The 13698-nt window shown below is 37.4% G+C and overlaps 1 protein-coding gene across 2 annotated transcripts in view; it reads left to right on the forward strand.

The window, feature by feature from the left end:
* Positions 1 to 13698, forward strand: part of LOC126335293 (ATP-dependent DNA/RNA helicase DHX36-like) — a 200124-nt gene that overhangs the window by 132535 nt on the left and 53891 nt on the right. For both annotated transcript variants that reach the window (XM_049998385.1, XM_049998386.1), the window contains exons 14-15: positions 2499 to 2687; positions 9076 to 9242. In XM_049998385.1, coding sequence (XP_049854342.1) covers positions 2499 to 2687; positions 9076 to 9242 — 356 coding nt within the window. The remainder of the gene's footprint in view (positions 1 to 2498; positions 2688 to 9075; positions 9243 to 13698) is intronic.

Genomic DNA, 13698 nt, shown 5'->3' on the forward strand with positions numbered 1-13698 from the left:
TCCTGCATCATTTGGTGTGCTCTGTAAAGGTTTACTTGAATTTCATGCAAAATTTAATGCAGACGCGTTGTTCCTCTAACTCTACCATATCGAAATTCACAAACTGTGCAACGCAACATTCTTCTCAATGCAGTACTGAACAATAACTTACATACATACATACAACAACGAAACTTCTGGCAGTTACACATTGAACATAGGCATGTGCAGGGATGCCGACCATATTTCACTCCAACACATCATTGGCGCAAAATTACGAACGTTCCAGATTTTTTTTTTGAACAGACCTCGTATTTTAAAAATGTCATTCCATAAAATATTAAGGAACTAGAAGTAACACGAACATCTCTCACAGAAATTACTGGAATTAAAAAAATGAAAACTCAGATAGTGTTTATGGAATTTCAAACAGAATTCTGAAAAGTTGTTCTAACTTAATAAGTAATGGCTTTAGTGACTAAATATACAATGTGTTAGTGGCACATGAATTTTTCCAGATAGATTAAAACATGCAGGTTTTTTTTTTTTTTTTTTTTTTTTTTTTTTTTTTTTTTTTTTTTTTTTTTTTTAGTGAGTGGACAAGAAAGTCTGAATAATAATTATCTCTGTTGCTGACACATTTTTAGAAAATGTTGGTAAAAGTAATGGACTCAGGAGTAGTCTCATATTTAAGTCGAAGCAATTTACTTAGTATATTACGGCTTAGACTCCAGAAAGGTTGCTTGACTGAGAATGCTATTTATATATTCACTCACGAAATATTACAAGCCTTAAATTATAAAATGTTGCCACTTGGTAATTTTTCTCATCTTTCCAAGGCATTTGATTGCATGGGTCCTGTTATACTCTTGACAAACTTAAGTTTCATGGAATAAATGGCTTTATACACAACTGGTTTGAAACATACTTACCAAACAGAATGCAGAAGTTGTTCTGAACAATTCAGACAATGTTGTAATAATAAGAAATTTTTGACTGGAGAGAAATCGCAAAAGGAGTCCGACATGGTTCATGGTTCAGTGTTAGGCCTGCTCCTTTTCCTTATGTATGTGAATGACCTACCACTTAAGTGTCATCAAGCAAAATTGGTACTTCTTGCAGATTATACTAGTGTCAAAATAAATCCCACAAGAGGGAAAACAGTAGAAGAGATAATTAATAATATTTTTTAACAATTATTAAGTTGGCCTCGAAAATATACTCTCCCTAAATTTTGAGAATACGCCCTATGTTTAATTCAGTACAACAGATGGATCATACCAACAGTTAATGTACCAGATGAACAGGAGTTAGTAAATAGGGTAGAATGCTCCATCTTTTTGGGTGTCCCCGTTGAAAAATGTGAAATGGTAGATGTATATTACTGAGCTAGTCAAACAATTAGGTCCAACTACTTTTGCTTTTTTATAATTGCTAGTGTTAGGCACAAACAAATCAACTTCCTGGCATATTTAGCATAGTTCCAATCAGTAATGTCTAATGTAATGATTTTGTGGTGCAACTCATCACTTAAAAATAAAGTATCGATCACACAAAAGGTCAAATCCATCATAAATAACTCATGACAATTACAGAAAAATAGTGATATCTATACCTACAACATTAGTGAAAAAATGATCATTATTACCCATTACTAAAGCTGTCAGTGCCTCAGAGAGAAGTTGAATATGCAGCAACAAAATTTTTTGACCATTTGCCCAGTAACATAAAATATCTGACAGTCAGCAAAGCCAGCTTTAAATCTAACCTAACATCATTTCTCCTGTAGAACTCATTGTATTTCATCGACAAATTTCCATTTAAAAATTGGTAGCCAAAAAAGATCACTTGGTTTCTAAGTGTAGTTGCATGAGTAGGACTAAAAAAAATCATATGTTCATTAATGTCAACAACTGTCACGTATACTTATCCTGTAAACTGACTCATTCCATATCATACAATGGAAAAATCCAGGACCGACTCTAACAATATTATGAAAAGTAAAGTTGCTGCTCATCATATAGTGAATATGCTGAGTCGCAGATAAGCACAACAAAAAGATGGTCACAAATAAGCATTCGGCCAGCAAGGCCTTAATCAAAAATAGACCCCACACACATGACATGCGTTCCATTTCATTTTACTAAAAGAATCATTCAGTTGAGCTATGGAATATGTAACTAACGGAGAAGGCTGAAATCTTGATCAGGTGTTTTCACAAGGATGATGTGGAACCAAACCCAAGAATTTAAAAGTAATTGATGAAGCCAGTTGTTACAGTTCTAAACTGAAATTATGGACACTTGAACTTGTGAGTAAATTGATTGGCTGTTCAAGCACTTACTGTGTGCTATCTTCAACATCATACAACATCAGTTGTAAATTTGAATTAATTGTCAAAAAGAAATGCCCAAACTGGAACTATAGATCTCTTTCTCTCTTCAGAATTAATTTACAAAAAATGCAGAGTTTCTTGTCTCCCTCTCCTTTTTGTGTTTTAATTCAGGTTTTATTTGCAGCTGCTGCACACACTAGGTGCACTTGACCAGGACGAGACCCTCACTCCTCTGGGCTTCCACCTGGCACGCCTCCCACTGGACCCTCAGACTGGCAAGATGATTCTCATGGCAGCAATCTTTGGTTGTATTGACCCTATATTCTCCATTGCTGCCAGCCTCAGCTTCAAGGATGCCTTTGTAATACCACTGGTAAGAAACATTATTTGTAATACAAGGTGTAGCAAAAACAGTAATCCCCAAACATAATGTTTAAGCATTGTAGAATTCAAGCTACACTCCCTTTATGTAGGGTATTTGAAAGATCACTACCTACCGTTTATTGCATGTCTCACTTTTGGTAATCATGTCCTTCAGGTGATCACTGTTGTTGACAGTGCAATCTTTGTCAGGAGAGAACATACTTACCACAACATCCTAAAGAACATTGATTATTATGGTGTCTTCTTCATTATGAGTGTTGTTTCTCACACCCTCAATAGTTTCTGTCATATTAGTATACACTGAAGATTCTAGGATCATCCACAGAAAACATGTCACATTCCAGTAACATGGGCAGACAGGGTGACCAGTGTAGTATAATGTATCATTTTTGCTGAAGTTGTGTGTTGCATAACATCCATTGTACCAATGTGTGAGGATCGCCACCCTGAAAATATTTTTTAATTTAAGTCATGAGTTTAGACTTGTATGATATTAGGAAGTTTTATTTCATTTGTGCATGAAATATGGTGCAGAATGATGCAACATTTCTACAACATGGGATGACAGTAGCTGCTTTATCACCCTTTGTGGTACCTGCTGATTTGGACTATTTATTCTGTGTACTCTTGTACCACCTCAGAGATATGGCATGTGCCATAGAGCAGCGAGTACTGTGACAGTCGTCACGACTTCACAGGAACTAGAGAAGAAGCTGAACTGCCATTAAGATTAGAGAAATCTGTGATTCATCTCATGTCATGCAATGTACATGTATTAGTACAAATTGTAAAGACGTATTTCCCTGTTGTAAACCAAAGTCAGAATGTGAGTGTTTCTGGAGAAAGGGACTAGATTATTTAGTAAAGCTTTAGAACTGAATGTGCATTTAAGCTACAAGTGTGGAAGAAGACACAGAGGTACAGAAGTCTGCAATGACAAAGAAATACACACAGTTTTTCTGATAATCAAAGCAAAACAGTTGGTGGACGGAATTATTTTAAATTGTGAAATTTTATCCAAGTACATTTATATTTCACAAGGGGGAACACTTCAGCAGTTAATATGACCTATCTAAAAACAAACACGTGTTAAGTTGTTATGCACATTATGGCTGTGTAAATGATTGCAATGTCGTATAAAAACCATTATTTATTGCATAATTGTTTTGCGTAATGTTATTTATCCATTCTGGCCTTTTCAAAATGTTGCCAAAACAAATACTGCATTATCACCACATTTGAAATTGTTTTACTTCATTCGTCCAGTACTTCACACAAGCTTGCTAAACATACTGTGCTGTGTAGCAAGCAAATCAGTGCTACTGCCAAGGTAAAAAAACACTTCTTTTCAACAACACTGTAAACATCAGCTCTCTAGGAAGCTGTGACCAACAAAGATACAATGTGTTCTTTCAAATAACGTACACTATCAGTATGTAGTTCTAGTTCACTACGCTTCAATTAAATATAAAATTGCTTGGTTCTGCCACACCCGTTAAATTCATTGCAGTTTATTCCAAGGTAAAATAATTTTTCAGTGAAACCAGTATGTCATTAGAGCACAATAGTAAATACAGTGAAGTCTTGTTCTATAGTTGACCAAACACAGCTGTAAAAATTCACAATTTGTGCAGTTGCAATTGGGTGATATTGATATATGCTTGGGTCACATTGTTCATACTTCATTTCTTAAGTTCAAAGCTGCTTCACAGGTTTTGTGTACAGAGTATTCTTACATGTTTTTATTTATCGTCTTCCTGAGTTTTTCCCTCCTTTTGCTGTCTCAGTTGCAAAAAATGAAAACCACTGATTGTGTGAAACACATCTTGTATAGCAATTTTGTATTTTTTTCTATTGTATTTATAAGCTTTAAGTGCATTCTATAGTACATATTTAACTGAAGGTTAATTTTTCTGAAGGAACTTGTATTTTGGACAATATTGTGATTACATTTTTCACAACTTTTCATTTTACGCTTTAATGTTAATAAAAAGTATGTGAAGCCTCCATAAACTGTTTGTAGAAAATTTGCATTTTGCGATTACTTCACAGAAATCTCCCTTTTTACCAAATTCAGGTTTCCTTTGCAGATCTAATTAAGAGAAAACTATAAATTCCCAAAGAAAATTTAAATAAATTCTATAGAATGTGTGACGTGAATGCAAATGACTTGTTTCTAAGTGTTGAAAGTATTATTTAATGCAGTGAACATCTTTTCAGACAAGCCAATCATTTCATTGAATTTGAGATGTTGTGCTGTTAATTTGATGACTATCATCTTAAAAGCAATTATAATAACGCTTTTGAAATATATAGGTCATTTTATACTAATTTAGTGTGACAGTTATTCTTCTCATAATCACAAATGAGTCATATTTAAGCAATAAAAGAATGTCCTTCCATCATATTACATTTTCAGCTTCCTTACGTTTCTTGTCATTATTTTTGAAGACATCCATGACCCATTGTATAAGTAAATAATTAAAAAGTTCGCATCCCTAGTATGGCTAGTGTACTCATTCTTACAATATATTGTTATTTGTTTATGAATTTAAGTGTGAAATATGAAATATGTACCCATAACTGTTACATTTTAGTACAGTATACCCTTCAAATTATTTTCATGTAATCAGAATACAAGTTTCATTTCTCCAGCTGTAACAAAGTACACAATATTGAGTAGAATTTGGTGTCAGCATCATAACAGAGTGACTGTGTGTGGATATGTCTCTATGCACATCCACCTCACGGTCTTTAGACATTCCATTGTGAGTAGAGAATTGTTTTGTTAGTTGAAGCTTCTCAGCATAAATTACAGTACACAGATGACTCTTACCCTTACTGACACACACATACTCAGTCAGTTTCTGTTTAACTACAAACAATTTGTTGGAGGGACATCCGCAACTGAGCATTATACCAGAGGTTGAAAATACCGCTTCAGTTGTAAAGTTCTTTTATCATCACATGAGTGGTTTCAGGCTCTTATACACCTATCCTCAGGTGTCGTAACTTGATGCTGCGACCCCCGAGCACTGTGGCAGACGTGTAAAAGGCGTGGTGCGCTACCTACAAGTGCTCGTAGGCAGCACACTGCGCCTTACACATGTCTCCTGCGGCATTCGGGGGCCACAGCACCAAGTTATGACACCTGAAGATGGGCATATAAGAGCCCAAAACTGGTCATGTGATAATAAAAGAACTTTACAACTGAAGTGGTATTTTCAGTCTCTGGTTTCTGTTTTACCTTATATTATTCCTGTTCCATTCGCTTATGGAGTGTGACAAATTACTTCTATAGCTCTTTTTGGTCTGCACGAGCTCTACGAGATCAATGTTTATGGACTGAAGAACGTTCGTAGCTCAAAACATTAATTCTAGAGATTTTATGACAATTTTTTTAAAGAATAACTGCCAGTTAAAAATTATCTGGATTTCTGATAACTGTCTTTTTATTTTTAAAAAATGCCTCTGACTTATTTAAGCATTTTTTGTATATGTTTTGTAACATGTGTTAATCCTTTCATGGTGTGGATTTTACACATTAGAGCAGGGCCAGCCATTGTGTGCCAAACATGACACGGGGTCACAAGCGGCCTGTATTGCCTTTGCTCATTCCTTCCTGGAAGTACCCAGTACTTAATTTAGTATTGTGACATGGCATTTTCGTTTTATGCCTCTCTTCACCTTGGCAGAATCATGTTGTTGGTGCTGTTCACCCTTTATCATTTGTTCGTTGTATGAAGGATATTTACAGGCCCAGTGGCTGTTTGTACAAAAGGAGACAGTCCAGCAATGTATCATCACAAGCCTTTAAAAATAAATGGGAATCACAGAAGAGAGGAATGAGAGTTCTCAATATATATTATGCTGTTGCTTAAGGGGCGGACATTGATGAAATTGACCAAAAATGTCAATTTTCGATTTATTTTTTATTTGTTAGTACAACTCATGGACAATAAGTTCCCAAAGTTTCAATGTTGAAATCGCATCCGAAGTGCCTGAAAATTAATTAAAAGTGTGACGTGGCCTCCCTACCATGCCCACATTTTGAAGCAGCACTACAATACCAGCTCAGTGAACAACGATTCTGCATATTACTTTCAACCAAATGTGTGCAGGATACATCTAGAAGGTTGTCATACATACTCTTCGGTTTTATGGATCGTCTTTGGCCAAGCCTGCACTTCTCAAAAAGTGTGTTCCTGGCAAAACCCAGAATCCAGACGAGTCCATAAATTCACTCATATGGAAACGACGCCCTAAAAACACATTTGCATCTGCTACAGTTGTCAGAATTGCAACTTATGATGCAGTTATAGTATTTAATGATGGGAACGTCGGGAGGATGAAGGTATTAGAAAGAATGGGCTTCAAGATAGGAAATTTTACTCAAGACATCCTGAGAAAAATAGATTTACAGTGCATGTCTGCAGCTGAAAAGTCAGTTGAAGAGCTGGTAAAGGAAAGAAGGCAGACAACAAGAAACCAGAAGAGAAATCTTGAAGTGAAAGACGACCCAGAGTACAAATGTGGTGCCTTCTGAAGAAGTGACATAAGGAAAAAAGGTTGAACTTTAAATTGCGTTTCCTGAAAAGGTTGTTTTTTAATGTTTATGTACCTCTTCCTCAGATTCTATGAATGCTAGAATTATGATATTTTTTACACATATTTCTGTAAACCTAATAAATGTTGTGTCAAGAGCAAATTTTAAAATTCTGATTGCAAGGGGCAAAGTCTTGGAATTTTGCACTAATTTAAAATTGTAGTTATGGAATTATAATTAAAAAATTATGAAAATTCTCCTATTTGACCTATTCCATAAACTTCATGAGAGAAGTTTACAACACATAAAGAGATGAAGCAGAGAATTTTTTGTAGAAATCTCTTGAATACTTTCAGAGAAAAAGGAACATACATTATTTTTTGAAAATAAAACTTCAAATTTCATTCAAAAAAAAGTTAAATATATGTAATCAAAGGAGTAAATGTGTTACTTTTGTGTAAAGCTTGGTACAAAATTTCATTGCCATATCTCCAAAACTGTGAATTTGGTTCATTTTTGAAATAGTGTGTGTTTACCCTCCCCCCCCCCCCCCCCCCCTCTCCTTAAGCAATGGGTACTGCAACTTTGCCAGGAAACTATATTACAATACCAGAAAGAATTTTTTTTTTTTTAATATTTAGTTGACCATGAAAGAACAATGAATTACAGTGATCGACAGATGGACCTCAGTGTTCAGCACATGAAGAAGCAGTTTACGCTGAATGTTAGTGCAAAGTACATAGGTTAAGCCAAGGGAAAGGCCTGGATCAATAAATTATTCAATTTAAAATTCACCGTTGTTAAATTGATGTAGTAAAAAGGAGTACAGGAATGAGAATTAGAACATCTGGATTTGATTGCAACCTCACATTTTAAGTGGACTTGAGTGCACACAGCCCGCAGGAAGGCACTGCGAGGTGAGGAACTTCTTTCTGATCTGATGGGGGATGCATTTAAAAAGAAAATTACGTTATGGAAGAACTACATTTTGACAAACACAGTCCAGTACCCTACATTCACTTCCATCAAAGAAAACACCAAGTTTGAAGAATTCATTGTGGCATTGAAAGAATTAAAAATGTAGTTACCTAAATGTTTTGAGGACACTGTCGATCTTACATCTGTTTTTGAGACAATTTGCCATTTCAGTTGGAAGCATCCCTGTGCATGTGCAGATATAACTGATTAACCTGCAAAGGAATTCCCATTTTAATGAAATTGTTTTCCACAGGCAGAGTTTCCACATTTCCATAATGAATTCACAAAAGTGCTGCAATATTTCGATCGTCATATTAGTGTGAAAGATTGCAAATGTCAGTCAGTCATGGTTAGGTGGCTACTTGAGTGTGAAAATCAGTGAAATCGTCTGCATCTGTGCATTTGCCAACAGCTTGCACCAGACAAAAATTATTTCTTCATCACACCACAAATAATTTAATAACACTGAAAATTTGCTTTGTTTTGTGATATATGTTGTTGAGAAATCTAAAATATAAAACCACCATATGCAGTATGACTGTACTACCATTTAAGTGCAGTGCATTCACAGTTTTTTCCCTCTCCTGCTCAGACAATATAGTGTGGTGTAGGGGGGGAACGTGCAGAGAAGTTGAGCACTATGGCACTCGTGCCAGGGTATACTCCTTGAGCCAAAATACTAGCCACCCCTGCAGTAGAGCAGTATTGTAACATTTATCTTAACAGTGCATTATAGCTTGCCATTTGCTTTCCATGCATTTCAACTTACGTGACCAGTCATACTCCCTAGTCATATCTGAACAAATTTTTACTTCTTGGTTATGACATGGCTGGTGGTCATTTGATGTTGTAGGGAAAAGAGAGTCAAGTGGATGCTGTAAAACGTGAGCTTGCTGCAGGAAGCTGCAGTGACCACATAGTATTGGCAGAGGCAGTACGGAGATGGGAAGCCTCAGGTTCGGGGCGTTCTGGCTTTTGCCACCGTTATTTCCTCTCGTGGAACACTCTCACTTTACTAAAGTAAGTGGACAGTATTCTCTAATATTATCCTACATTTTTCTTTCTTTTTTTTGTCATAATTTTGCTAATTTATTGTCAGTGTGTCCAGCACCTTTTCCATTATAATTATAACTTATAACTCACAGCAAATGGTATTGTTACTGTACTTCCACTAAATTAACTATTAACAATGTTGTTATTTAAAATTGTCTTCAGTCAAATTAAAATAGCATAAAATCCAACCTTCATGGAAAAAGTGGAGCCAGACACAAACATATATTCACAAATGAGTGTACACAATAAAGGGTTTCTTCATGTGGTAAGAGAGAAGCGCCTATTTGATAAACCAAGACTAACTGTACATTACATCAGTGAGGTTTCAAGGTAAGCTGAGATGCACCAGGAAAAAAATAAGAAGAATGCAAGCAGTGAAATTCTAGCAATGGACAAAATTGAAAGTTTTGCATGAAACCCCTTGAGTGTGAGCTTACAAAAGGCCAATGATGATCACTGTGCTCGAAGCCCAATTTATTGCCTACCATGCAGCCACAATATTGGCTGCTAATGGCAACAGGGGGCAGGGCTGGAGGTATCCAATGATGAGCACAGCATCAGGCTATGGGGCGTGGTTGAACTGCTGAGTCGATGAGTAACTCGCTACAGTGCTAGTAGTGTTGATACAAAGCAAACATTGCATTATATCTACTAAAGCAGTATCGAAGTTGACATTTCGTGACTAAGAAATTTTGCAGTGTGTGAAAGAAGTAACAGATGAAATATTAGCATTTCTGCAAGATGAGTCAGTGGAATGTGTGGTGGTGTTGTACACTCTTGGCTGTGTGGACAATGTACATGAAGAGAACAATGATGAAAATACATGTTTAACAAGTGAATGTGCTATTGAGACAGGTGTCGAACTGTGTTGTTCATCATCCACTGCATAAGAAAAACTACTGATATTCTATGGAGGACAAGGCACACGTGTTACAACAAAGATGCTTGATACAATTTACAGGATGTAATGTAATTGGATAGATAAAAAGTCTACTCACCAAGCAGCAGCAGACAACACATGCAAAAGATGTTACTTACGCAGTCTTTTGAAACCAGTGGCTCCTTCTGGCAGAAGGGTTGTAGTGAAAAGTAGAAGGGGGAAGGAAAACGACTGGTGAAGAATTAATTGGTGCAATGCCAGAACGATGGGGGCCACTTTGTTCATCAACATTTATACTCGTTTGAATACAGTGTCATATTCTGGTGCTTTATGGCCAAATGCTTCCAACAACTTTCCGTTGATTTTTGGAGTGTCTTTCTCCTTCATGTGAAGAAAATACATTCTGCGTGATACTCTAACCAGTTAGTTGACTATGCCACATGGGTTTCAGCTCCTCTAGTAATATGCACCAGTACTGTGGCAGGAGGATATCATTGTGTACTAAGGCCAAAGACATGTATCTGGGAAGGAAAAAAAATCCCTCAACTTTGGATGGATGTGGCATTTTTTTACTCAGACTATTATTTATTTAAACTTGTTCTTCATTTCACTACTAGTTTTGGCTTTTTAAGCCATTATTCAGTGATCAGTTGTATAGAAAAGCTTACTGTGTGGTATTACCCTTAAGGAAATGGGAACACGATAGTGCAAAAGTAAATTAACTGAAGGATAGTTACCTAGGAAAGAAGTTGTAAGTATAAAAATAGCAGCAAATATCAAATTTGATCTTTTTAATCATTTGTGCACACAAGGTGAGAAATGTCCAAAGATAAAACATTTATGAAATAATAAAGTGAGGGCAGTCTAATAATTTCAAATTACACATACACATACACTTACACAGTCCAGTCACATTAAGGTGACGACTGCCTATGTTCGACGCCAACATGCAGTAACCAGTCACGGACGGCAGGTGGCAGTGCTAGTAGTGAAGGGTATATAAAGCATATTGAAGAATGCAGATAACAGTGCAGTCATTGTTGTAATGCAGAAATGGAGTGATTTACCCGACATCCAGAAGGGGGCTTTATCATTGGCTTTTGCGCTAAGGGTGGAAGCATCTCTGAAATGGCTAAGTTTTTATTGTGTGCCACCATGGTAAAAATATACCATGCCTGGCAAAATGGAGCTGTTCAAAGCAGATGCCGAGGCAAATGTGGTGCGCCATAAGACATAGATGATAGGGGTGAATGACGACTGGGGAGCTGTGTACTGGTGAATAGATATGCAACTATTGAGCAACTGACCGCCTAGATGAATGACGGGACTACCAACAGTGTCTGTCCAGTGACCATTGAGCCAACATAGTTGTGTATGGGCTACCACAGCAGTTGCCTGGTTCGTACATCACTGCAAACTGCCCTTTACTGACAATGAAGGCTAGAATTTGCATGCGAATACCACAACTGGACATCCACTGAGTGGTGATTGTGGCTTTCTCAGATGATTCACTTTCTATGCTCCATCAGATAAATGGCCGTTGGCACGTACAATGTGAAACGTCTGAAAGCAAACACCATGCAACAATTGTAAGGAGGGTCAAGGCCAGAGGAGAGAGTGTTATGGTCTGTGGAGTGATTTCGTAGTATTCTCTTGGTGATCTCATCATTCTAGTAGAAGGCACAATTGATTTACACAAGTATGCATCTATTCTTGGGGCCTATTTAGACCCCTACAAGCAGTTCATTTCGTCTCACCGCAATGGCATCTACCTGCGGGACATTGGAACGCAGTGTATGTGCATGGTTCTAAGACCAGGATGACTTTACCGTACTCCCCTAGCCATCAGACTTCCCGGATTTAAACCCAGTCAAGAATTTGTGGGACCACCTCGATTGAGCTGTATGCCCCATGATTCCTCAAGTGAGAAACCTAGCACAGCTGGCCACAGCACTGGAGTGCGCATGGCTCTGCATCTCTGTTGGTACTGTCCAGAACCTCATTGGCTCACTTCCTGCACATCTTGCAGTCTGCACTACGAAAGTTGGCTATTCAAACTTTCAGCAGCTGCTCATACTAATGTGACTGGACAGTACATGTACCTGTGTGTGTGTGTGTGTGTGTGTGTGTGTGTGTGTGTGTGTGAAGCTTTTGGAGCCAGGGCTGAAGAAGAAGGAAGAGGGATGAAGGGAAAGGACTGGTGAGGTTTAGGGAAATGGTGAGAGTTTCAGAAAACTCTTGCCCAGAACTCCTGGTCAGGGCAGACTTATCAAATGGGATGGGATAGAAAGACTGATTGTTAGACACTGAACTGGATGAGTTTTGAAAACCTGAGAGCTTGTAGATGGAAGTTGGGTAATAAGCAAAAAAGACATTACTGACAAAACATTGTGCAAGAATTAATTGAGACTTGTGGGAGTACGGAAAAACGTACAAGTCACAAAATATAAGGCATAGGAACTTAAAAGGGAATAATTAGAGAAAAAATGCTGAGACAAAGAAATTAATGTGAATTAAGGTCAGGTGGGCTGTGAGATCCAAGGACATGTTGTAATGCTATTTCTCATCTGCATTGTTCTGAAAAAGTGTCAGGCCCCTCACAAGGACTGACACGTCAATCCATAGAACCTCTTACCCCATGCAGACAATACACTCCCATCTTTTGGTTTCTTCCTAAGATCCACAAACCCAATTAACCTGCTCATCCCACAGTTACTGGCTTCAAAGCACCCACTGAATATATATGTACCTTAGTTGATCAACACCTGCAACCTATGGTACAAGGACCCATGTCCTATATTAAAGACACCAGCTATCTCCTGTATCATTTGAAATCTGTAGCCCTCCTACTGCCACCAGACATTATGCTCGTCACTATTGATGCTGCCTTCCTCTATATCAGCATTACCTATGTTACATGGTCTGAACGCTGCTGAACATTACCTCAGTTACCTGATTCTAAACCTATGCAACCTCCCTGCTCACCTTAATCAGCTTTATACTTATGAACAACTACTTTACTTTTGAGGGGAAGATGTACAAACAGATCAGGGGTGTGGCTGCAGGAACTAGATGGCTCTTTCCTATGCTGACATTTTCGTGGTTTGCTTGGAATGTGTTTTCATGGGATCCATTAGCCGCAACACCCTGGTTTCATTTAGATACATTGATGACATCTTTGCTATATGGACTCATGGTGAGGCTGACTTGTCAAAAGTTTTGGAATATCTAAATCCTTTCTTTTGTTCACATTAAATCTGCTTACAAGCAAAGTACTTATATTCTGGCTGTTCCATGTACAAGTATGCCCTCAGTAGTTGCACCTCCGTTGAAACTGGCTGAAAATTTGGTGGTTGGGTTAGATTAGATTTACTTTCATTCCAATTGATACATAGTGAGGAGGCCCTCCAGGATGTAGAACATGTCAGAAAATAATACATGACAAATATTTACAACTGAAACAAATAAGCTAATGTACCTTACACAGGTCCCAAGTGGAATGATCATCATTTTCTTTTAATGACCACTATATGAAAGATTCAT

This window comes from Schistocerca gregaria, chromosome 2 (assembly GCF_023897955.1).
Source record: "Schistocerca gregaria isolate iqSchGreg1 chromosome 2, iqSchGreg1.2, whole genome shotgun sequence".
NCBI classification, from domain to species: domain Eukaryota; kingdom Metazoa; phylum Arthropoda; class Insecta; order Orthoptera; family Acrididae; genus Schistocerca; species Schistocerca gregaria.